Below are 25,197 nucleotides of genomic sequence, written 5' to 3' on the forward strand. Positions count from 1 at the left end.
AAGTCCTAAGGAATCTCGCTTGCGTGAAGACGTGGAAAGAATTCTTCCCTTCTTCAGAACCAGAACTCCTCTGTTTCACGCCCTCAGTAAAGGTGAGCGTTTAGAATTGTAACTTTATTTAGTATTACTCGATCTAGAAATACAATACGTTTCTCAGCTGATAGGCTAGCAAGGGTTTCATCAGATACACAGTATATCTGGTTAGAAAAGAGCCCGAAGAAAATCCACTCGCCGATTGGTTTAAAATTGTGTTTCTATTTAAAGTGCACCTAACCCCCAAAATTTTTTTTCGCTGGAACGAATCTACTTATTATTTGAAATAGTTCTGCGAAAAAATTTTTGGATTCCGTTAAATCCTCGATTTTCTGTGCCACGACGAAATCTCGAAAATAGCTCCAAAACACCGCCATTTTGTTTCACGACCGAGTTTGAGGAGAATGGGTCCAGCGGCTCTTGTGACGTCTACCCAGGAAGGTTGGATATCTCATTTCCTCTCATCTCCTTCAGGATGGTGCAATACACATTCGAAAAGTGCGCAGAAACGCCTTCCAGAGGTGCTATCGGCTGTTGCAGCAATATTCCAGATTTAAAGAAAGGTATACTGTACAATTTACTGGCGATGATCGGCTAATGGTGCAATAAAGACGTAAACGATGGTTGATTTTGTCGAACCGAAACAAGCGAACTGAATCTGTGAGAACCATTGAAGAACTCTCACTGGAATTTGTTCCGCAGACTTTCGAACGCTGTTTTCATAAATTTTCTGCTTAAAGCTAACCAGCAATTTGTAGAAATACCACCGTCAACCTATATCTTCCAATCCCGCAGTATTTATAACATAACCGGCAAAGTTGTGTGATCCGGTCATGATCAAGAAGCGTTATACTGATACGTAAATAGATCGCAACTGTACGCCGCTAACCAACACTTATTTCTCTTTCGATTTAGATGAAAGTCGAAGATTAATCCTGTAGAATTACATGATAACAAAATTGTTAGACTCACAGAGTTTTTCGAAGGTTTGGAAATCAGCAGTGTGACAAAGATTCTGTGCAATAGCGTCGAAAATATGACTGCGTAACATTATCTGCGGACCGCTTAGGGAACGCATCCTTTTCGCTTATCCGACGAATTTCACTGCAAACTTTGAGAACAATTTACATTGGTTATTTGGAGTTACGACTTAAAACGTGTGACAATGTGAAATCGGTAATTGTATGAAATGTTTCCTTCCGCCTTGCTTCCCGCAGCTTCAAAAATACAGGTCCAAACAATACGATTTTCAATCGATCGAAGCCAATGTTTTGGAGGTCATCAAGTCTCGAAAACTGCAATACGTACGTCGCTCTTATAAACATGAAGCATTCAACTGAAAGTAAAACACAAACTGGATTTAACAGAACCTTGACAAAATACATTCTCGGTAAGGACAAATGTAAACGGGCTATAAACACGCGTGGGAATCTTATGTTTAGTTGACGAAATTACCATTCAAAGCAGTCCTTGAGTTTTCTTTCCTACTGTTCGTTTGCCTGTTCCTCCACTTCGTATCTAGCTTTCCATTCCTAATATACAAGCAGCTCGTCCGCAAAGACGTCTTCCCCGTCGTCGCTTGAAATATTGCAAATTGCTCTCAAAGCTCTAAGCAGTGAGTTCACAGTTGTCGAACGTGCTCGATCGAAGTTTATTTCGGAGCTTTCCGAATCGAAACTTAACTCTGACTCCAGTGACGAAAAAGAAATGATTCTGAGACAAAACTTGGACGTTTTAGTCCCAAAATACATCGGAACGATTAGTTTTGCATTCTATTTTCTCGAGCAAATACAGTGAGTTGACTGAGGCGCTACTGTGTTTGGTTCCTGGGTAGACGTCATCAGGTACCGCCGCCCCAGACTCCCTAAAACGCGGTCGTGAAACACTCAATCGCGACTTTGAAAGGGCATAGAAAATCGAGGATTCAACCAAATTCAAAAATTTCTTCGCCCAAATGCTTCAAATACAGTCTAGATTTGTTTTAGCGAAAAAAAAATTTTGGGGTTAGGAGCACTTTAACAAATAGATTATGAGCTCGAGATTTCTGTCACGAATAGAAATCCAGAGCGAATTAATAATCTAATTGTTTTAGTGCAAATCTGCGTCTCGACTAGTAAATTATCTATATCCTCTTCACAGATGCTTCGAAAACCTAAAGAAATGACCGCCATTTTGTCAACAACCGCACACTGCTAGGCTAATCACTATCTGCAACATAATAGATAGTGAGTAACGTAGCCAATCAGAGGACGACATTTGTGATAGAACGCTGGTAGATTTTTACTTATGAGTTTTAGTATAAATCTACTAGCGTTCTATCGCGGATACCGTTCGCTGATTGGCTACACTACTCACTATCTATTCTGCTGTAGATAGTGAGTGGCCTAGCAGTGTGCGCTTGTTAACGAACTGGCGGCCGCTTATTTGTGTTTCTGAAGTGTCTGTGAAGAGGATTTACGGAAAGAGTTTTGAACGACTAATAAATTTATACTAAAATAATTAGTCTATTCGCTCTCAATTTCTATCTGTGATAGCTGACTCGAGCTGCGCCCTCGTCAACTATCACGCAATAGAAATCTCGAACTCCTAATTTAATTGTTAAATAGAAATACTCGGAAAGCTTGGAACCACTCACCTGCCGGTTTGTGTTCCCAAAGCATTTCTCATTCTCCCAAACTTCGAATCGTGCTTCTATATCTCGAGGGAAACACGCTATGTATTTTGCATGTACAATTAAAAGTTTGAAAAAGGATAATAGGAAATTATATCGTGGCATAACTTCACTGTTCCTATCTTTATATGCAAAGAACTGGCGCGCGTTAAACTAAATAGAGGAAGCACGACTTATTTGAATTCTCTGACCTATGGGTTTAGTTCTAATCCGCCGTAGGAAAAAAGATGGCGGCTGGTACAGTTACACATAATTCTTAGCGCACGGAAACTTAAACAACGCTCATAAAAAATGCACCCAAACGTTCTAAAACCTTCAAACCTAGAATACACAGTGTCGTTAGCAACTCTACAACGAACAGGCCTTGATGTTGCAGTTGTTGATGAATCGAATTCAAGAATTGGAGAAGCGGCAGCCTAAGCGTGGACCATCTGCTTCTGGGAATGGATGGGCCCGTCAACCCCGTTCAAATAATGGTTTCTACTGCTACACCAGCAACTACGTCGTTGAGAAGGCGACCCAGACGCCGATTCACTGCATAAAATCGTCTGTATAAGGAGCCTTCCTCAGCTCGTACACAGTCAGTATATCTATTGGTATAAGACAAATATAAGGATGCGGCAGGATGTATAAGGTCCGTATAATGATCAGTATATTTCAGGGTTGGCCAAGAAAAATACCAGGATCTTATACACTTGTGGCAGGATTCCTTATATGTCATTATACATGTCAGTATACATCATGTATACTGTGTGAAACAGGACTGAGGTATACTGGCAGGTCTGTGGAAGGTGTGTATACGGAATTTTACAGTTACGGCAGGATTCCTTCTATGTCAGGTCAAATGTCAGTATACAGTATATATACTGGGAGAAATCAACGGGTATACTGAACGTGGCGTGGACGGGACGTGTACTGATTTCGTATATCTTATGGAAAATGACCTCTTGTTTTTAGCTACAATGAAATTTGTTTTCGGGATTTCTAGTGGCAGGTTTTATGGGTATTCATTTTCAAATCTTCGTAAACAAACACCATTTACTTGTGTTCCTCTCTGCTGTTTATTTAACATTTGCAAATAAAAATCTACTTGATTACTATCTTCGTGATCTCCTGATTGTGGTCGAAGCTTTTTCATGCTTCTTTAAGTCTTAGTCTACATGGAGTTAGAACTGTAATTATGATAAGCAACGAAACAACTATTTTACACATAAAGTAAAATGTCTTCCAATGACGTTTCGGATACACGTCGAAATAAGTTAAAGCAAAATAATTTAGCAAACTTCATCAAAATTTAAATCTGCATCATCTACACTCTGATCACTTCGTCATCACAGGCTTCGTTGTCATTTCTGTCAAAGGAAAAAAAACAAGTCAGCTTTAGTTCTATGACGTAGAGAATAAGGTTTAAGTAAATGACAAACAAAATCGAGGAGTGGAATTTCTTAAATACCCGAAAAAAATTGCTTCCCAGACTTGTACAGACAGTATTATTCTGTATATATAAACACCTTACCTTCTACTCGAACCATTTCCTCTTCTCGTCTGTGTAACTCCTCCTTCCACTCATCTGACAGGGCCCATTTCGGAGTGTTCACTGGGGGCTCCTTTTCAACTGGATAGCCCGTTCTGGTCGTCGTCCTTTTCCATCTTTTATTCGTTGCCTGCTCGGCTCTTTCGCTGCGTTTGTCAAGTCTAAGAACAAAATAAACTTCATTGGTATATGCAGATCATTGTAACTTCGTGTGATAACGATCTTGCGGCCACGTTTTACCAAAAGCTACAAAAGATTTCCATTTTTTTGGCCTGTCGTGAGAAAATACACAAAATGGCAAAGCTTCTGGACGGCACAACATCATACGCAAGGTTGTATTCGAGGGAAAAAACTGCTGCCTCAAAATATAGTTTAGAAAAAATGCACGTTTTAATGAGTTCCTATTGTAACTCTAATTCTGAGGTTTTTACCGATGATTTTGGAGAGATACATGTATTTTAGTATTCTGATAAGAAAACACTTAGAAATACAATTAACTGCAAAGAGAAGCGAAAGTAAACTACGTATACGCGACGTTTCGAAATCATATTGACGCCATTATCAAGTAAAGACAAGAAAATAACAGTCGAGATGTTAATTTCTATCAATTACACCTGTCACACTATAAATTAACATCTCGAGTCAAAATAACTTCGAAACGTCGTAGTTTACTGTTGTTTCTTTTTTTTAATCAATGATATTTTTAATTAGTAAAATCGATTATCAGTGTATCATAGAAGTAAGCTGACACTTTAGAATGTAGGCTAATGCAAAGGTGTTTGTTGCATGAAAATACTGATTAAAAAGATGCGTACACATACAGAGTGAATTCGAGACTGACAATCTATTTTTCAAGCTTACTTGCTCAGGAACGCTATGATTGTTTCATTGCGGTATTTGGGGGGTCTAGAAACCCATCCTCCTCCAGATTCGCTGGCAGAGTCATCATCGTCTGTTGACATGTGATGTTTACTCAAGCTTGGGAAAGCCCGGGACTCTTTCTCGTCCTTTACGAAGTTTCTTCTTCTTTCATATTTCTAAACAAAAACAGATATCCATACCCTTTTAAAACTCACTGACAATGTAACAGATTTTGCTAAACATTAAGTCACGCATAGCTGCCATTTGCCGAGAACAACAAGCTGTGAAGAAAATTATGATACATGGGTCTTTATATTTTCTTAGTAATTTTTCTACATGCAATGTTAAGAGTTTCAATCAGTTCCAGTTTCAGTGACCTTTTGTACAAGGCACGCAATGCAACAGGTTTTTGGCTCAATAAGGGAATAACTGTGAGTCCGCTGTGATGCCAAAAATGTCAGAACAAACGATATGTGATTGGTAACAACTATCTATCTACTGGTCAAAAAACGGTGAATGTCAGTAAACTCGAGAACTCTGGCTAATACCATGTAGCCCGTACACTAGTAATTTCTCTCAGAATCACATACCTGTTCTTTTCGAAGGTTTTCTCTCTTCTCTTTCTTTGTGTCATCGGTTATCTTACCCAGAGCAGTTCTGCGAATATGTTCATGATACTTTTTGGAAGTTCCTAAGCATACAAAGAAGAAAGAAGAGAGCATTTCAGGTCACAAATAAGTTCAGTCGTGCGGTACCGACTTAGTTACGGTCTTCTTCAAAAATAGATATTCCCACTACCATTTGCTGCAAATGGTATTATTTTAAGTACACTTTTTTAACTTGTGCTTCCTTTCGACAGCTGCTTGGCTAAAGCCACTCCTTCGACCAAGTTCACTGACAATAAATTGTGTTACTCTCTGATTATGAACACTGCTGACTCTGCAAGCGCAAAAAAAATATTGACTTCTTTTAAGTCCATTTTGTTTCTTGGTCTACATGGAATGAAGGCAACGTTAAGCATAGTTATGACAATAGGCCATCGGCAAGAGTTAAACTCCCCCAAAAAAGAAGAAAACAACAAATGCTTTGCTAAACGATCTCTTCATGAGTAGGTGCTTTCATACGCCGGGTCCACTAAAGCATGCTTTAACAGTTGTCACTAGCACACTTTGGTTACTGAGCGATTAGCAACGAGCTCGAGGCGTAGTGAAGTTGACTATTGTTTATAAAAAAACAAGGACAAGTTGTCAGAAGCTTTGGCTGAAACATGTACAGGGCACAAATGTAGTGGTAGAACACAAACTTTGATAAAGAACCTTAAACTTGTGGTTTTTTCAAACCAACACATGTAGTAACATTTGAATCATAAGTTAAAGAGAATAATAATTTTACAGTGCAAGAACTTCAACCAGGGCTGCTGTTTAACTCATTATAATAACTGATCGATCAATCGATCGATTGATTGATTGATTGCAATGATTGATTGATTGATTGATTGATTACTTTGGTCAAACTAAACTAGCTACTGTCTAAAATTTGAGGCAAACTCACTTTGACTTAGCTTTCAAAAAGTGATTTGGATGCTCGCATAGGGAAACCCTGAAAAACTGGACAATTCATTTTATTTCAAAATTCTTGGTATACATGTACGTGTAGATTGATAGCCAGCTTTATTGGCTTTAATTGGACATGTTAAATGGCGTGGGTGCAAGACACTGTGAAAGATATAGGGTAACCTCAAGACAAAGAGCTGAAAATTCAAACCAAGACCTGAGATCAACACTAAGGGCTCGTTCGCACTTTGACATAAGCATAAGCATAAGCATAAACATAAGAAAAATATGTGTGAACCGGGGTTACATAAGCATAAGGATGGCTATTGCGCAGGCACAGTTCACCTCTCAGGAATCAAAGATGGCGGATAACGAAGTCAAAATTGGATTGTTGCTACTGTTAAGCCATAGAAATTGAAGAAGAAGATTGCTTATGCAAAGACAAACACAAAGAAAACCGAGAAAGGTCTCGATAAGAGATATTTTTACGAGAAGAAAGGCACAAGGCGATTATTATAACCTTGTACAAGAATTAAAACTGAGAGACATAGAATTTTATTTTGCCGTACAAACAAGGATAATTGTGGACAGATTCCGCCAACTTTTCGTTCACCTGCGTCGCCATGTTTTCAGCTGACAGATTCTGACAGAGCAAGCCTGGATTTTATTTTTGTGTATTCCGCTGACAAGAAAACTCTTTATGCTTACACTTATGCTTATGTATGCCCGGTTCACACTCAAGTATTCACAACATAAGCATAAACATAAGCATAAGAAAATGGAAAAAGTTCCATTCCTTGTGCTTATGCTTATGCTCATGCTTATGTAACTCTGGTTCACACATATTTTTCTTATGCTTATGTTTATGCTTATGCTCATGCTTATGTCAAAGTGTGAACCAGCCCTAAGTGTTGACAGGATTGATGACCAAAAGGTTTTATCACATTTGGAAAGCTACACTGTAAGCACCTGGGTTTCTACTGCATGCAAAAACATACTTAAGATGCCTTTGAGAGAGGAGAGAGTTGTGTTGCACACTAATCAAGTTTACAGTGTAAACAAAGTATGAAAGGCTGCGAGGGCCAGAGCTTGTGGCTTAAAAAAATCAAACCGATTCAAGCAAAAATGTTCAAGGTTACAGATTATGTTTCATTTTGCACTGACAAAGGTAGGCAAGTTCTAGAAGCCTTTCATTTTTTTGCTAGATGTGGTGTAAACTTTTTATGCATTAATTAATCCAATCAAAATTTGAGTATCAAATTCAATATTGTTCTGAATTTTCAGCTCTTAACCTGAAATGAGTGGCTAATAGTCACTCTGAACAAACAGAATGAACTGATTCGATAATTTCATGTAGACATGCAAACAAATTCCTCCTTAGGCTAATAACCTAAATGAGTAATAAAACTCAATTTTCAATATTTACAATAAGGAATATGGTTAGTACAGTGGAACCTCGATTTAACGAACCTCTTTATAACGAGGTCCTCAGTATAACGAACGATTTTCATGGCCCCAGTAATAGCAGACTATACGGAAAAGAACCTTGAAACAACGAAACCCTGTTATAGTAAACATACTAAAAATGCCAATTCCTTGGCACTTCACTACATCAAAGTTCCACTGTAGTTCGACATTACTATAGCAAATTGTCTTGAAATATGTAGTGGTCATCAGTGGAACAGGGTTTACATGTACCTTAATATAATGTATATATAAAATAACAGATGACGAACTGATCAAATGTAGATTTGACTTAACATTTTATTACTATTTAGTTTCGTACTACACAACTTGTGTGCAGTACTCATCAGATAAAATTTGCCAAATGGGAATTTACATCATTACACTGATTTGAAATGCACGAGTGACCATTGGAAATGTGATAGCTACAATAAGCGAATGCTTTTACAAAACAAAGGAAAGTTGGAAATTACGATTAAACTCTGTTACTATTGAAATACAAGAGAAGATTTAAAATTTAAAATTTAACATTTTTCAGGAGGAATTTGTTTGCATGTCTACATGAAGTTATGTAATCAGTTCATTCTGTTTGTTCAGAGAGGCTAACTCAGGTTTACAAATAATAAAGTACTTCTCCCAGAGGCGTAGGTTACATCGATTTGAAGCAGGCTTATATGGGGCAGCCTCCAAGTGACTTTGACAATAAATCAAAGTTCAAAGTCACTTGAAAGATTTTAAAGCAAGCTGCCCCATATAACCCCACTTCAAATCGATTTAACCTATGTCTCTGGGTGAAGTACCTTGTGAACCTGAGTTAACCTCTCTGAATAAATGGAATGAACTGATAACTTCATGTAGACATGCAAACAAATTCTTCCTGAAAAATGCTAAATTTTAACTTTTAAAGCTTCTGTTGTTACACAATAGTAACAGCATTTTTCTATAATTTCCAACTTTTCTTTTCTTTTCTGCAAAAGCATTCAGTTATTGTAGCTATCATATTTCCAGCGGTTGCATGTGTATTTCAAATCAGTGTAATGATGTAAATTCGCATTTGGCAATTTTATCTGATGAGTGCTGCACACAAGTTGTGTACTACAAAACTAAATAGTAATAAAATGTCAAGTCAGATTTACAGTTGCTCAGTTCGTCATCTGTTATAATCATGCTCTAGTTTACTACTGAGCACTCTGAAAACAGATCTGCAAATCACCTTGTTTCTATATAAAATATATAGAGACTGACTAGTGAAATGCCAAAATTTGCTTGGCAATATAATTTTTCAAAAGCTCTTACAAAAATAAATCTTAAAAAGTCTCCATGTTCCCCTAAATAGTCATAAATACATACATGTATCTTGTAAGCCAGGGTTCTTCCTCACAGGTTTTCCTTTTTTTCTTCAAGTAAGGAGGCCAGGGATTATACATACATGTAAGGCATTACCAATTTTACTTCATCCTATGATTAAAATACAATACGCATAAAAGGTTAGTTAGTTTATGTGTAAATCCACACTGGAAAACCTCAAATCAAGCTTGCAGCGCTAAGGAAAATATCATAATAAATCAATCAGTAAATTTTACACAGTAGTTTGATTTAATGGTTTAATTCACCATCATTCCCATTGCTGTCCCTTTTAAAAACAAGGTTACATATGGCAAGCCGTTTGTAGCAAAATTCAATCCTTGCAATATATGTTTAATCCTTTAAATAATGGTTTTATTTAAACATATAAAAAGGCATTCAATCCAATGGCAAATAAAATTTTTGGTTCAATTCAATCTTTTAATTTTCATGATTCAATCCAATACCTGGAATATTGATTCAATCCAATACCTGGAATATTGATTCAATCCAATACTTGAAATATTGATTCAATTCAATACCTGGAATATTGATTCAATCCAATACCTGAAATATTGATTCAATCCAATTCCTCGAATATTGATTCAATCCAATACCTCGAATATGGATGCAATCCAATACCTCGAATATTGATGCAATCCAATACCTCGAATATTGATTCAATCCAATACCTCGAATAATGATTCAATCCAATACCTCGAATAATGATTCAATCCAATACCTCGAATATTGATTCAATCCAATACCTTGAATATTGATTCAATCCAATACCTCGAATAATGATTCAATCCAATACCTCGAATATTGATTCAATCCAATACCTCGAATATGGATGCAATCCAATACCTCGAATATTGATGCAATCCAATACCTCGAATATTGATTCAATCCAATACCTCGAATAATGATTCAATCCAATTCCTCGAATATTGATTCAATCCAATACCTCGAATATGGATGCAATCCAATACCTCGAATATTGATGCAATCCAATTCCTCGAATATTGATTCAATCCAATACCTCGAATATGGATGCAATCCAATACCTCGAATATTGATGCAATCCAATACCTGGAATATTGATTCAATCCAATACCTGAAATATTGATTCAATCCAATTCCTCGAATATTGATTCAATCCAATACCTCGAATATGGATGCAATCCAATACCTCGAATATTGATGCAATCCAATACCTCGAATATTGATTCAATCCAATACCTCGAATATTGATGGAATCCACCTCGAATATTGATGCAATCTTCCTGGGCCGAGCGCGGCCAACAGGAACGAGAGTAACTGAGCACTAGAGAGCACTGAAAACATGGCGGGCGAAGGAGAACTAGATTTAGAAGTCGAGTTTCCTAAGTTTCTTGCAGATGTCTTGGATAAAACGGAAATAATTTTTGAGAATTTTGACTCAGAAGTTGCAGAAGCGCACGCCGAAGTTCTTGATCAAACCATTAGTCTGCTTAGGTAAATGAGGCATTGCTACAACCGAGACACAAGGGACACGGAGAATTTAGATTCCATTACTGTCGCTTTTGTAGCTGTAAGTTAACCAATTTTTATGTGACGAACATATTTGTTTATTAAAAGCTGTGTGTGCTAGCTTTTTGTGGCAAATAACATAAACTGTGGCAAATTGTGCTACCACATTGGTCTTTGGTATTGTGCATATTTCTGCTGTCCAATCATTACTGGCACACTAAACTTTGAACTGTAAACAAAATTTTTGCAGTGCTATGTACACAGTCAAACATTTTTCTCACAAAAACTGTTTGTGTAAACCTGGCTTTATGTTGTTTTTGAAATAAGAACCTTTACATTTTACAAGACAGCAATCATTGAACATTGGGATGTGTTTTAAGTTTTTCAATGTTGTTGTCTCATGTTTTGCATTATTTAACCCACCTGTGGTACTTCTTTCCTAAAAACGATGTTTTTCTTGATATTCTATGACGAACATTGCACCAATTTGTTGTGAATATTATCGGGTACCCAGTGCTCAAGGCTAACACTACTGCCAACTAGCCACACATTTCAGTTTTGAATAGAAGATTTTGCACTTTCGCTAGCCATTGTGACAATCATGATGGAATGGAGTACTGGTCTACTGGATGAAAACAAAATTGAGAATTATCCTGACAAAGTAAACCTGAAGAGAATAGAAACTAATGAAAACTGGGAAACTATGAGCGGATTTCATGGAAATAATTGCCTTAATAAGCACATGATAAATATTTAACTATTAAACGGAGATAAAAGAAAATGGTACCACTGATAGAAGTACATCAGAGATTGAAATAAGCATATTCAAGAAAAGCAGGATTCGTGTTTGTGGGAGTGAAAATTTCTTAGTGATTATTATTAACATTTTAGATGCAACAAGAAATGTCCAAGATTGACCACTCTCATAAAAAAGTCAGTGAAACTGTGTATTAAAAAGGCTGGCTGGTGCAAAGTTAGTTTTGGCTAGTGACATGAGACCTGTTAGTAGCCATTATGCCATTGCACCAAGAATTTAGTCTTGTGTCCTGGGTACTTTTGAAAATAAGATAACAAATTAACCTTGCAACATTTTAACATCTGTTTTCATAAGCACCTGAAAAATCTACAAGGCAGAGTAGTGCACATGGCAGTTCTATGATGCCCTGATTTCTCTTCAGTTTAGTTGTGTTGCTAGACGTTAGGCATTCTGTAATTCAAGCAGTTTCTGAGTTTTGTATATCAATGAAAAGAAAGATGAGAAAATAATTTACTTGATACAGGCTGAAGTTTTCTGTTGTGAATTGAGTTGCAAAAATACTTTAGTGGGGCCATAATCTCCTTTACCCAGCCCACACACATGTAGTATTATGCAATTGTCAGTTGCCCAAGTTTAACTGTCACAAGTTCTTGAGCCTCTTGGAAGATGTCTACTCCCATTTGACTTGATTCTTTTAAGGGATCTAACCTTTCCAATACAAATGACTGCACTGAATCATGTTGTCCCAGGTCAATTTCTTCAACTACAACATTGTTATCACTGTCCAATGGAGTTGGACCATCAGGATCATCACCATAGTATTCAAAATCATATGACTTTCCATTTGAAAGGGGGTTTTCAAGCTGCATCATATGATAAGCCACATTTGGTATGGCAACCAGTTTTTTTTCTGTTCTTACATTTTGGTGGCTGAAAGCTTCAGTGAACTGGCAAAGAGCTTGGCTTATCCTTGGTTGAAAAACTAAGTTTAAGGTGAAAAGATGCACTGAATTATCAGTGTCCAGGATGCCTGACAATTCAATGCTATAAAAAGTGTAAAAGTACAAGTGGGAAGCACAACGGAAAACATCCCTCCACAATCTTTCAGTTTGTTGGTTGTGTTGATGGCCCAGCAGTTAAGCTGCCCCTCTCCTCTCTTCTAACCTGCACTGTTGCATCGCACACACCAACGTTTTCAACACCATGATATACTCGTACTCTGCAAGGCCAAAATTCTCCGTCTCTCTTAACAGCATCCAGAAACAATTCTGCTTTATTGTTGGCACTACATTTCAAAAACGTTATTCTCCGAGAAAATCCGTCTATACAGCCGTGAATTAGTATTTTCCATCGGATCAGAGAGTGATGTCCATCCAGATGCCAAAGCGAATTTACGCACCCCATTTCAAGACAGTATTTTGGGGATCTAATTTTGTTAACCTTTCTCTTATTCTTCTCCGTTGAACCCATAACCCACTGGACTTAAAGAAACCTGCAATGAAGTTATATCCAGTAGCACTCCTGTGGTTAGAAATGTACTCTTGACTGATTTTGGTTCCTTATCAGCTAAGCTGTCGAAACCCCTCACATCTTCTAAGCCATACCGCCCGGGGGCGGCATTGCCTATATGGTCTATATAGGTATGTGACGCTCTGAAGGGTATGGTTTTCAAGCAGTTTACTCTAGGATAGGGTATATAAATCAGAGTGTTTGGGTCTAGAATAGGGTATAATGTTTCACAAAACTGACTAGTTGGTTGAAGATTTTATCTAGACTAGGGAAACCAGGAATTGTCACTCAAAAATATAAAAAAATCAAATCGGCAAGTTTAAATTTATGCAAATCAGCCTCAACAGTGTCGATAGATGGGGGGATTTGGGGAGTTTAGTCTAGTATGGGGTAGCAAAATTCAGCTGACCTAGCTCTGGTATAAGCTAAGGGTTCCAGGGTCCCAGCGGCACATCCCCACCCAGAAATTCCCAAAGTACCCCCCCCCCGGGCCATACCGTGTGTCACTCTTCTGTGAATTGTCCATCTCGAAACTCTGTTATCGTTGTCCAGACGAATCCTAGTCCTCAAAGTTTCTCAAGCACCTCAACAGGAATTTTAAGAAATGGTCTTCCATGCTTTCCTCTTTTTTCGCTTTCTATCGTAATGGATTCCGCAGTAAAAATTGACGGATTAATAGCTTTGCGACGCAACACACTGAGCACATCGACAAAAGCGACAGCAATGGAATCTAAATTTTCGTTGTCCCTTGTGTCTCGGTTGTAGCAATGCCTCATTTACCTAAGCAGACTAATGGTTTGATCAAGAACTTCGGCGTGCGCTTCTGCAACTTCTGAGTCAAAATTCTCAAAAATTATTTCCGTTTTATCCAAGACATCTGCAAGAAACTTAGGAAACTCGACTTCTAAATCTAGTTCTCCTTCGCCCGCCATGTTTTCAGTGCTCTCTAGTGCTCAGTTACTCTCGTTCCTGTTGGCCGCGCTCGGCCCAGGAAGATTGCATCAATATTCGAGGTGGATTCCATCAATATTCGAGGTATTGGATTGAATCATTATTCGAGGTATTGGATTGAATCAATATTCGAGGTATTGGATTGCATCAATATTCGAGGTATTGGATTGCATCCGTATTCGAGGTATTGGATTGAATCAATATTCGAGGAATTGGATTGAATCAATATTTCAGGTATTGGATTGAATCAATATTCCAGGTATTGGATTGAATCAATATTTCAAGTATTGGATTGAATCAATATTCAAGGTATTGGATTGAATCAATATTCCAGGTATTGGATTGAATCAATATTCCAGGTATTGGATTGAATCATGAAAATTAAAAGATTGAATTGAACCAAAAATTTTATTTGCCATTGGATTGAATGCCTTTTTATATGTTTAAATAAAACCATTATTTAAAGGATTAAACATATATTGCAAGGATTGAATTTTGCTACAAACGGCTTGCCATAGTTACATTAACTTCCAGTGAATAGCTTCTGCTTGATAAAGAAACATTTACAACGAGAGGCAATTCCATACATCTTAAGCAAACTTGACAACTGAACTTTACCCTGGAAACTTAAGCTTAACTTACTCGTACGTACAAAACAACCCGGGAAGACAACAATGACTAACGTTTTACCTGTTGTTGTTGTTGACTCGTACCTCCGTGTGTATCGATGTTTTTACCAGCTGTATGGCACCAAAAACTGCTTGAAATCGTGCACAAAGAAGAAGTGAAGGTAAACTGAATTTTGTCCGCCAAAGTAGATTTTTTAAACAGTGAAAAAGGACCTAGAGATCGATGCAAGCTTCAACATTTCACATCTTTCAAAAAGGACGCCAAAAAATGGCGCGAGAACCGAGAGAACCTGGTGTCTAATGTGGAAAACCGCTGATCGGTGCTTTTTGAAGGTCAGACACTCAGAATGATGTAGGTCGTTTCTCCCATTTCGTTACAAGTCGTTTCGAAACACATTTAAAGTCATTTTCGTTTCAAAAGTAACCTCGAGGAAAAAATCTGATTAAAGTGCTTTCGTCGTCGTAATACGTTTTGTGATTTATTGTTCAAACGTAATGCAATGTTGATATGATGGCAGGAAGTCGACTGAGGAAGCTATTGGGCCGTTATTTAGGATTTTCTTTGCCCTGCGGGCTCTGGAGTTAAACTCATCCCACAGAGAAAAGATATTCGTCAGAAGGTCTCAGGACTTTCTCCGCTGAATACACCAAAACTTCTCCGAAACGAGCTTGATTCTTCTTACTAACCAAACTTTGCGCAGCTTTACGTGTCTCTAGTCAGTTTAACTTTGAGGAACTTTACGTATCCCGTAGTGTCCAATTTGTGGTTTCGTGCTGTGCAGTACTTAACCACTTCAGACGAGACGGGTCATACAAAGATAAATCGCTTTTTAGTGATTATCCCGAAAACGTCGGTCAAAACCAAATGAGGGGAATTCGAAGTTACAACAAAGTGTGTAAATTTCTTGACTCAAGCAAAACACATGCGCTGCGCCGACAACATGAACCAAAAAAGTACAATTGTTCTGGTTAACGAACGAATACACGGTCGTGCTCCTGCCGTATACCCATATTCGATAAGAATTTTCCAGGTCCACGTCACGGTTGTACACGCCATGAATACTCTAGAATTCTATAGCTTTGGCGTCAAGATCACGTATTCGAGGATAAACGTATACACGCACAGATCGCACATACTTTGAATTCATAGTCCAAATTTTGCTTCCAGGAGAATGCTATGCACCCGAACTGTTACCTTCTTTTATAATTTTTTTTTTACAAAGGGTTCGCCATCATACTCTAGGAGTACGACAGATGTGTGGTATACTATAACGAAAATCCACGAACGATTATGAACGAAGCGTATTCCACCATATTCGACACGAATACTCCAGCTGTACGTCACGTTTTGTGTGCGGCTTGAATACCCAAGGATTCTATTGCGTCAAAATCGCATATTCGAGTCTAGAATACTCTAGAATATTTTGGCTTTCACGCAGTGGTGACGTGTTGTGTGCGTCGTGAATACTCCAGGATTCTATGGCGCCACAATAACGTATTTAAGACTCGAATACGCTTATTATCGTCAAAGCGGAGGGAGAGAATTTCATTTTTCTGCCGCTTGCGATGAACGCTTGAAGAAACAACAGCCGAGAAAAGCAAATGGTCTTGCAATTTTCTGAGAGCGAGCTTAGCGCCTCTGAGCAAGGTCTTCATCACGGATCGTGACAAAACTAAGTGAGACGAATTCTCTTGTACGTATACGAAATTTTCCATAAAACGAATTTATATGATTCGTGTTTAGAAATTTTACTAACAACCCGACTGGAAGAAATATTGGTGGGTAAATTTCGTTGAAGGCACTCTTCATGATTACGCATGCGCTGATGCTTTCGGACTTACAGCGGTAACCACAATGATGGAATACCACTAGTCGGTCTAAATAAATAGATTTTGCGACATTCAACCTTCACAAACATAAGATCGGCCAGAGGCCTCCTAGGAGGGTTCCATGGTTTGCATCAAATACGCGGCAGCGTTAAATGGGTTTGGCGTCCCGGTGGAAGTCCTCCCATGCAACTGATCTTAGGGCATTTCGCTCTCAAGCTTTCCGAAATGGGTGAGTTGCGCCACCACGTAGGTCGGTGAGATGTAATGTATGTTCCGTTGCTGTTTTTTTTTTTTAGCACTTCAGTTAAACAAGGGTTTCACATTCAGTGGCCGGGCTGGTATTCGAAAAGAGCCCTGCTATAGGTAGATTGTAAATAATAGAATATAACATAGTAGTCGGAAGTGTAAACACCTGTAGGAAATAGAACTATGCATAACGTGAGTCAAAAGAGCTATACTGAAGATTGGTATGAAAGTCTTATGCCTCCACGCAAGATTCTGAACAGAATACACTCGATGGCGTTAACAGGATGATGTAAGTTAACTATAGATCTTTGCGCTTTGTTGACTTGAACATCCTGAAACGAACGACGAAACGCGCGTCCGAAAATTTTAGTTTTCGCGTAAAGAGAAATAAGCTCCGTGAATTAATTTGGCCGATTAAACTAAAACCGCGTGCCGTTAAGTATCAGAGTCCTGGCTTCCCTTGATACGCCGCACATGACGTACCCAGGCCATGATTTTTCCTGACACGCCGCAACGGACATATCAGGATCGGAACATGGCACTCTCCGACACGTCACGTTTCTTGACACGTCACGTTCTGATCTCGGACACGCGAAGTGTCGAAGAATTTCACGGCCACGTAAATTCCACGTAATCACTCATTTCACGCAGCTTATTGATATCTTTGCGCAATGCGTAAAGGAGCGCACAGATACGTTATGGATATCTTTACGCAATGCATAAAGAAGCGTTAAGCTGCGTTGTTGATATATTCACAGAATGCTTAAGATGCGTTAATGACACCTGTACGAAATCCGCAAAGTAGCGAAAAGACGCGCTAATTATACCTGCTTTTATAGCTGTTTTTCTGACTTGAGGCTTCCTTTACAAGTAAGTTCTTCCGTAAGAAGCACTCATTACCACAGGGTATATTTTTCAAGTCAGCTCTGTTTTCAGCAACCGGAGCCTTCATTTCCTTCATTTATGATGCAAAAGAACAATCAAGTTGAATTTACTTTGCCAACTCGTATAATGTTTCCTTACACTAGGTATAAGGAAATCTCCACAAGACAGTATACATTCGTATAAGGATACAGACGTATACTGATCATTATACAGACCTTATACATATGCTTCAGTATACATCATTATACCTCTCCGTACACATTATGTATACGGGTTCATTATACCTCCTTATACATGCAATTTCATGCAGTGATTGACCTTCATGATGCAGAAGGGGTGTATGTTATGGTAGCCAGGAATTCAGGGGCAAAGGCCAAGAAGGTGCAGAAGAGGTTTGCGTACGGCTATCCTGAGCGAGTCACTGAAGAAAAAGAAGTGTCGTCGATTTTAAACAGAAAAGTTGTCACGCAGAATATAGAGTTCCTGCCTCCCATTCCTGATCCGTATGCCAAGAAAAGACCTCGAGATGCCAAGAAACCTGGATGGCACACCATGTGAGAGTGAATTCTTGAAAAGGAAAGAAAAATTGCCACCCATGATTTCTTTTCATTTTCCCAAAGATCCAGAGTAAAGTACAAAAACCGTCGCTTAAAAGACTTGATACAATTCCGTCCAAGCTATAGATGTTACACCGTAAATAGGCTTCAGTTAAATGCCAGTTTAGACAACCGTACATGATTATGTACACGAGAGTCTTGTCAAAATCAATATCAGTCAAACACCAAAGAATGAGAAGACGGAAAAGAATGAGTTGTTCGAAGGACGTGATCCAGGGTTATTTTCCATCATTGACGGCTACTTCGAACAAGAATTAACACCGATTACGATCAAAGTTAAACGTATGCAAAAGCTATGTGCAACCATTTTAAATGGACGCTTTCACCAGAAGAGACTTAAGAAACACAGTTTACGGTTCTAAATAACTTTAAAAAATCCCCAAACATCAATAACATATTTTGCTTTTTAAAAATTTAAGTTCACGTAGAAAAACTGTTTCCAGACTGACTAAAAATGTTCACAATTTTTTTTATCCGCGTTGAGGGCAGATTCTGGGATTTTTATTATTAATAATAAAAATCCTCCAGATGGGTTATTTGTTGTCTATTTGGGAAGACATAGTTGGTAGTAAGACACTCTCTGATCCAATTCAGAGTTAATACAAACTCAGTCGCGCTCAGACGGAAATTTCAACACAATTAAAAATATATTTGTCAAACTGTGTAGGGTCAAAATAACATAGATAACGATAGGTCAGCCAGACCATTTCACACGGACAGAATGACAAGTGTTTATTATTAAAATGTAAAAGAAGAGAAAAAAAAATAAATAAACAGTAGGCACCGTATGTGAACTCGTTGAGTCTTGTAAACTCATTCCAAAGTGGAAAAAGTTCGTTTGCCAAAATAATGACAAAAAAATGCAAAAATATATATTTGTTACCAATAGCTGACATTTTCAATCGAGAAGATAACAGGAAGTGCTTTTAAAAGGTGTAATTGAGACTTGCCAGTCTTTATATAAACGTCAAACTCAGTGGTGTGCATGTGGTGATTGTTAAGTACATGTACTTAACAATCTACAGCTGTTAATTTTGTGTCCATCGTGCTTGATGAGTTTTCTTTATTTTTTTAAAATTTTTTTCCGTTTTTAGTCGTGGATACGCGAAGCGTAGAAACGACTATTGTTATGGGGCAAAATATGCGAATGGTCACTCACTCAGATGTAAATTTTTGTCCGATATCATGGAAAGCCTGGGTACCAGTTTCTCGAAGACCTACAAAGTTGAGAGCGGCCATTTTGGTTCATGTGTTTCGCGTTTGTAAATATGTAGTATTTTGCCTAGGGCTTTTGCTCACACGTAGATGAAAGCTGAGAGAAGTATTTATGACTGTGATCATGTATCAGTCACAACAGCGTGGCCGGCGAGGTCAAAGAATTGTTACAAGTCAAAGTCAGGAAGTGAGATCGTATTTACCAGATGTGGCTCATAGCTTTTTTCTTAGCTACAGAATTTGTTGGTTTTCTACTCGCTTTCTCTAGGTCTACAGTCCAAGGTAAGCCTAAAGTAGCCAATTTCTGTATTGTATTTTTTTTATGTACACATTGAAATTCTGGCGGTGCTCGTACCTTAAATTCGAAACCCGTGATTTTATTATTTTGTATTTTAAAATAGGCTTACTTCAAGCAAAAAATTAAAATTGCTTAATCTTTTAATTTCGTTGTTCTTCACATCAGATTTCTTCTGTGTTCTATGCAGTTCGACCAGAGTGAGCATTTCTTCATGAATGGTATACAAGTCAGCATCCGTGATCGAGTAAATTTGTTCCTGTCTGTTTGCTCTAAATTTGTACCTGTCAACAATCGTTTTGAACATTTATGCATTGCTAGTGAAATGAACACAAACAATTGCCAAAATAGGAATGAAATAATGTGATTTCCGTTTCCAAGAAAGAAAACTATTGTGTACATTACAATCTGCAATACCCTTCTTATTTTGTATTGCATCAAGCTGAGGGGACTCCCTATAGTTGACTCAAGGTGCACTTTTTATGAGGCGGGAGGTATGACAAAAGGTCAGGGATTTTAAACATGCATTGCTAATTTATCCACAAAATGAGAAGTAATGGGTCTACTATAGATATGTGAAAGAGGTTTCAAGCTTGAAGCTACATGTATATGAAAGGGTAACCTTTTCTGGAAAAAAATAATATACAAGAGGGAAAGTATATTGACCTCGTGGCAGAGCCTTTTTGTGTAAAACTTGGTTAGGTCCCTTCTCCCTCCCCCTGGGCATAGTTAAATGGAGAAAACTTATACAGTTGTGAATAAAAACATCCCCTTCACTCTGGGTTCAAATTCCAAAACAAAATTGAACTTTTTTGGTATAACATGTAGCAGTGGGTTTTATGGCAGAGTATCATTTTCAGCCAAACTTTTTCAAGTAGCCCTTTCTGGGAGGGATGCTGAAAACTGTTTGAAATGATTCTTGTAATATTTGCAGAAATACTTGCCTAACTAATTAGAATACTTATATTCATTAAATTTTTATTATTAGGCAGGTAGACCACTGCAGCCTAGCCAATTACAGTGGATCCCTCGCAATATCCGTGTCCCAATAAAGTTTCATTTTGCAAGTTGAGTGGCTCATAGCTACTTTGATTATAAAGACAAACTGACTTTCAGCACGAATAACCGTGAAAAATCGGAAAATGACGTCATCAATGTTGTTTCCAGTGAGGATATGGAAAATAAACCAATCGGGTCCCAGACGTAATTTCGTATGAATTTTAAGAATGGTGTATTTTTCCAGTGAAATACTCTTGCCTATAGAATCTGTGTTATCACCTCCCAGCTCCCGTTAGTTGTAAGGTCTGTAAGCAAATGGCTTCCCTATTTGCTAACTCTTAAGAAGAAATCAACATTTAACTGTCAGTGAAGCAGATATAAAACTAGGACAAAGAAAGCTACAGAGTTCTGCTTAGCAGTATTTTTAATTGCTGTTTTATTATTTTTTTTTTTGCCGTTAAGTTAGCTGCGAAACCAACACAAGACGTTGTCTTTACAACTGTCAACTACGTTACAAACTTACATGGTGCTTTTGTTTTGACATTCGCGAAATCAAAACTATGAGAGATAGATAGATAGCTGTGTTAAGTAAAATCGTTGCAGACCCCGAAGCGGCTGATTGTGACATGCTTTAAAACTCGTTAAAATTACAAACATATAAGATAAAACCTAAAAATATAATACAATATTATAACTCAAAGATATCGAAACTATTTATACTGAATTAAAACCAGGCTTCATGATAAACGTGTGAAGTTGAAATTTAAAATTATCTTATATAACTTTTCAAAAGGAAACATTTTTCACTCTACAAAACATGTTTCGACATTCCTTTGTCATGTTCGACGGTTGTATATTTGAATTTTCACTGTTTTCACAATTTTCATTTGAATTTTCTTACAGAATGGTTTTGAATTCAAGACAAGTTCTTCTTTGTCTTCTTTTAGTGGACATGTCGCCGAAGCAACTAACAACTACTGAATTAAAACGTTTTAACTCCTTCAATTTCTTACGATATGATTATAATATGGCCCAGGAAGGTACTATATAGCAACAGCAGAAACTCATTCTAGTCACTACTAAACTGGCCTATACTTATTTTGACATGAATCGACTTGAAGTGAAATTTCACTCCCTGTAATATCATAAATCGCTGCGTTAATTCGGGCCTCGCTACCTTGCTAATAGCTAGATAAGAAAACACTCAAGCTAAAAATGTTATTGTATTATTTAGGGAAAGTGATCTTTTAGTTATGTCCATCTCTTTCCTTTGTTTGTGGCGCAATCTTTCTCATCCACATGAACAAACTAATATTGATACTACTTTGAAGCAGATAGTAATAACCGAAGTAATAAAATAGATATCTTCGGGTTTAATTTAACAATTCATCTAAAAGCAATTAACTGTTGGCTTAAAAGCTCAAAATAACGTAACTGAACGATAATAATTTGTATCGTTTTCTATTTAGCATAAGCTAAGTGAACATTTTTACTAATTTTGTACGGCTTTTTTTTACCCATTTTCACCTTTTTTTACCTTATTTTCACTATAGTTTCTTTTACAGGACCCTTCTGATAACAATTTTGAATACACTGACGGGTCATCCCGTTGAAATATTCGTTATTATTGTTGTTATTAGATAAACAGCGCTCGTACAATTTGTTCCTTCTCGAAACGAAATTTAAGTCGACCGCTTTTTGGTTTTTAAGCTGAGAGAGCATAATACGTTCCAAATTCCACGTTTTCTACAATTTTTCTTTCAATATAACAAGGCCCAAGGAAGCCCTCTACCAACAAGGGATACTTAGACTAGTCTTAATCTACTCTATACTAATTATAACTTGACCTGTTTCTTTTTGAAGTGGAACCATACTACCAGTTATACTATAAATCGCTAAGTTGACTATTGCTATGACGTTGCTAATGTGCTAGATACAAAAACGTAATAGGTCATAACAAGCTGTAGCAACCTGTTACATGTATCTAATTATTTTGTGACACTGATCTTTTAGTTATCTCTGACACTTGTCCTTTGCTTCTAATTGCATCGTTCCGCTTCACATGAGCAAATTTACACTGATTCTCCTTTGAAGCACACACACCGAACTAATAAAATGGATATCTTCGGCTTTGAGCTAGTCATCTAAAAGTAACTGTTGGTTTAAAAGCTCAAAATAACATCGATAACAATTTGTGTCACATAAACAGCGCTCGTACAATTTGTTCCTTCTTGAAACGAAATTTGAATGGACCGCGTTTCGTTTTGAAGTTGTTAGTCGATAATACAATATAAAGTCTTCAATTTCTATAATTTCTTGTCAATTTAACAAGGCCCTAGGAAAGCCCTCAACCAACAGGGGATACCTAGACTAGTCTACTAATCTAGTCTATACGACTTGTGTCTTCTTGAAGTGAGATCGCACTCGCTTAGTTAACTATTGCTATGACATAACTAATTTGGAGGTACAAGACTTAATAGCCTAAGCTAGCAACCCGTTATCTAATTATTTTGTGACAGTGATCTTTCAGTTATCTCGATCACGTTTACTTTGCTTCTAATTACATCTTTCTGCTCCATATAGACTTACTAACACTGATTTTACTTTGAAGCAGATACAATGAAGTAATAAAATAGATATCTTCGGCTTTGAGCTAGTCATCTAAAAGTAACTGTTGGCTTAAAAGCTTAAAATAACATCGATAACAATTTGTCTCATATAAACAGCGCTCGTACAATTTGCTCCTTCTTGAAACGAAATTTGAATGGACCGCGTTTTGTTTTGACGTTCTTAGTCGATAATACAACACAAAGTATTCAATTTCTACAATTTCTTGTCAATATAACAAGGCCCAAGGAAAGCCTTCTACAAACAGGGGATACCTAGACTAGTCTACTAATCAAGTCTATACCAATTACGACTTGCGTCTTCTTGAAGTGTGGTCGCACTCGCTTAGTTAACTATTGCTATGACATAACTAATTTGGAGGTACAAGACTTAATAGCCTAGCTAGCAACCAGTTATCTAATTATTTTGTGACAGTGATCTTTCAGTTATCTCGATCACGTTTACTTTGCTTCTAATTACATCTTTCTGCTCCATATAGACTTACTAACACTGATTTTACTTTGAAGCAGATACAATGAAGTAATAAAATGGATATCTTCGGCTCTGAGCTAGTCATCTAAAAGCAACTGTTGGCTTAAAAGCTCAAAATGACATCGATAACAATTTGTGTAATATAAACAGCGCCCGTACAATTTGTTCCTTCTTGAAACGAAATTTGAATGGACCGCGTTTTGTTAGTCGATAATACGATATAAAGTGTTCAATTTCTAAAATTTCTTGTTAATATAACAAGGCCTAAGGAAAGCCCACTACCAACAGGGAATACCTAGACTAGTCTACTAATCTAGTCTATACTAATTTCGACTTGTGTCTTCTTGAAGTGAAATCGCACTCGCTCAGTGAACTATTGCTAAGACGCTACTAATTTGTAGGATACAAAACTTAATAGCCTAGACTAGCAACCTGTTATTTAATTATCTTGCGACAGTGATCTTTTAGTTATCTCGATCACGTTTGGTTTGCTTCTAATTACATCTTTCTACTCCATATAGACTAACTAACACTGATTCTACTTTGAAGCGCTAGCAGATACACCGATGTAATAAAATGGATATCTTCGGCCACAAGCGATCATCTAAAAACAACTGTTGGCTTAAAAGTTCAAAATAACATAACTCAGCGATAACAACTTGAGATTTGAATCAGATAAACAGCGCTCGTATAATATCTTTCTTCTTGAAACGAAATTTGAATCGACCGCTGTATTATTTCTAGTTGTTGAAGTTGTTAAGTTTAAGTTGTAAAATACGATAGTCTGATATCAAAGACTTATTATTCGTCATCAGCACGTGCTGCTTATATCAAGTATTTATTGGATTCATTACATAATTACTGTCTCATTAGTCATCCCTATAACTCTTTCATCTTGATTTGTTTTTCTTTTCTTCTCAAACAAGATAAAGACCATTGTATTGGAATATATACCTTCTCAATGCATAGCTTATCAAACGGCAAAAGAAGGAAAACCGATTCGTCTCGTTAATTTGTGTGGCTGCATGTTGGCTGATTCATTAACATTGTTGTCCATAGTAAATGAAAGACTCCATCTCGCCCTGTAAAAAGAAATAAAACAAAACAATACGGAAGCATAAATAAAAGCATGCTATTAATAATAATAATAATAATAATAATAATATTGTATTGATGTTGTTGTTGTTGCTGCT

General features: G+C 37.3%; 2 protein-coding genes across 6 annotated transcripts in view; both read right to left on the reverse strand.

Moving 5' to 3' along the window:
* Positions 1–3,741: 3,741 nt before the first annotated feature.
* On the reverse strand, positions 3,742–15,115 carry LOC149114828 (uncharacterized). 2 transcript variants are annotated; one of them, XM_089284457.1, is made up of 7 exons: positions 14,880–15,115; positions 9,467–9,574; positions 6,651–6,706; positions 5,690–6,038; positions 5,100–5,275; positions 4,221–4,399; positions 3,742–4,056 (listed from the first exon to the last, which is right to left on the reverse strand). In XM_089284457.1, exons 4-7 carry the CDS (start codon positions 5,819–5,821, stop codon positions 4,025–4,027), a joined length of 519 nt encoding a protein of 172 aa, XP_089140583.1. In that variant the 5' UTR covers positions 5,822–6,038; positions 6,651–6,706; positions 9,467–9,574; positions 14,880–15,115; the 3' UTR covers positions 3,742–4,024. The 2 variants fall into 2 exon arrangements, with proteins under 2 accessions (XP_089140583.1, XP_089140582.1); XM_089284456.1 differs by lacking the exon at positions 6,651–6,706.
* Positions 15,116–21,311: 6,196 nt separating this feature from the next.
* The window catches only part of LOC110047141 (uncharacterized), a 30,342-nt gene continuing 26,456 nt past the window's right edge, over positions 21,312–25,197 (reverse strand). For all 4 annotated transcript variants that reach the window (XR_016205918.1, XR_016205919.1, XR_016205916.1 and 1 more), the window contains one exon: positions 21,312–25,086. The gene's annotated coding sequence lies outside the window, so the exon portion shown is untranslated. The remainder of the gene's footprint in view (positions 25,087–25,197) is intronic.

Source organism: Orbicella faveolata, unplaced genomic scaffold, assembly GCF_042242905.1.
Source record: "Orbicella faveolata isolate gen_17 unplaced genomic scaffold, um_ofav_v1 contig_13, whole genome shotgun sequence".
Taxonomy (NCBI): Eukaryota; Metazoa; Cnidaria; class Anthozoa; order Scleractinia; family Merulinidae; genus Orbicella; species Orbicella faveolata.

Bases quoted from the DNA above. Each gene is read 5' to 3' on its own strand.
- LOC149114828 (XM_089284456.1), bottom strand. From the start codon at position 5,821: ATGCTCTCTTCTTTCTTCTTTGTATGCTTAGGAACTTCCAAAAAGTAT. The intron at 5,276-5,689 runs GTATGTGATTCT...GTTTTTGTTTAG, and splicing joins AAAACCTTCGAAAAGAACAG to AAATATGAAAGAAGAAGAAA. The intron at 4,057-4,220 runs GTAAGGTGTTTA...TTCCTTTGACAG, and splicing joins GGAAATGGTTCGAGTAGAAG to AAATGACAACGAAGCCTGTG.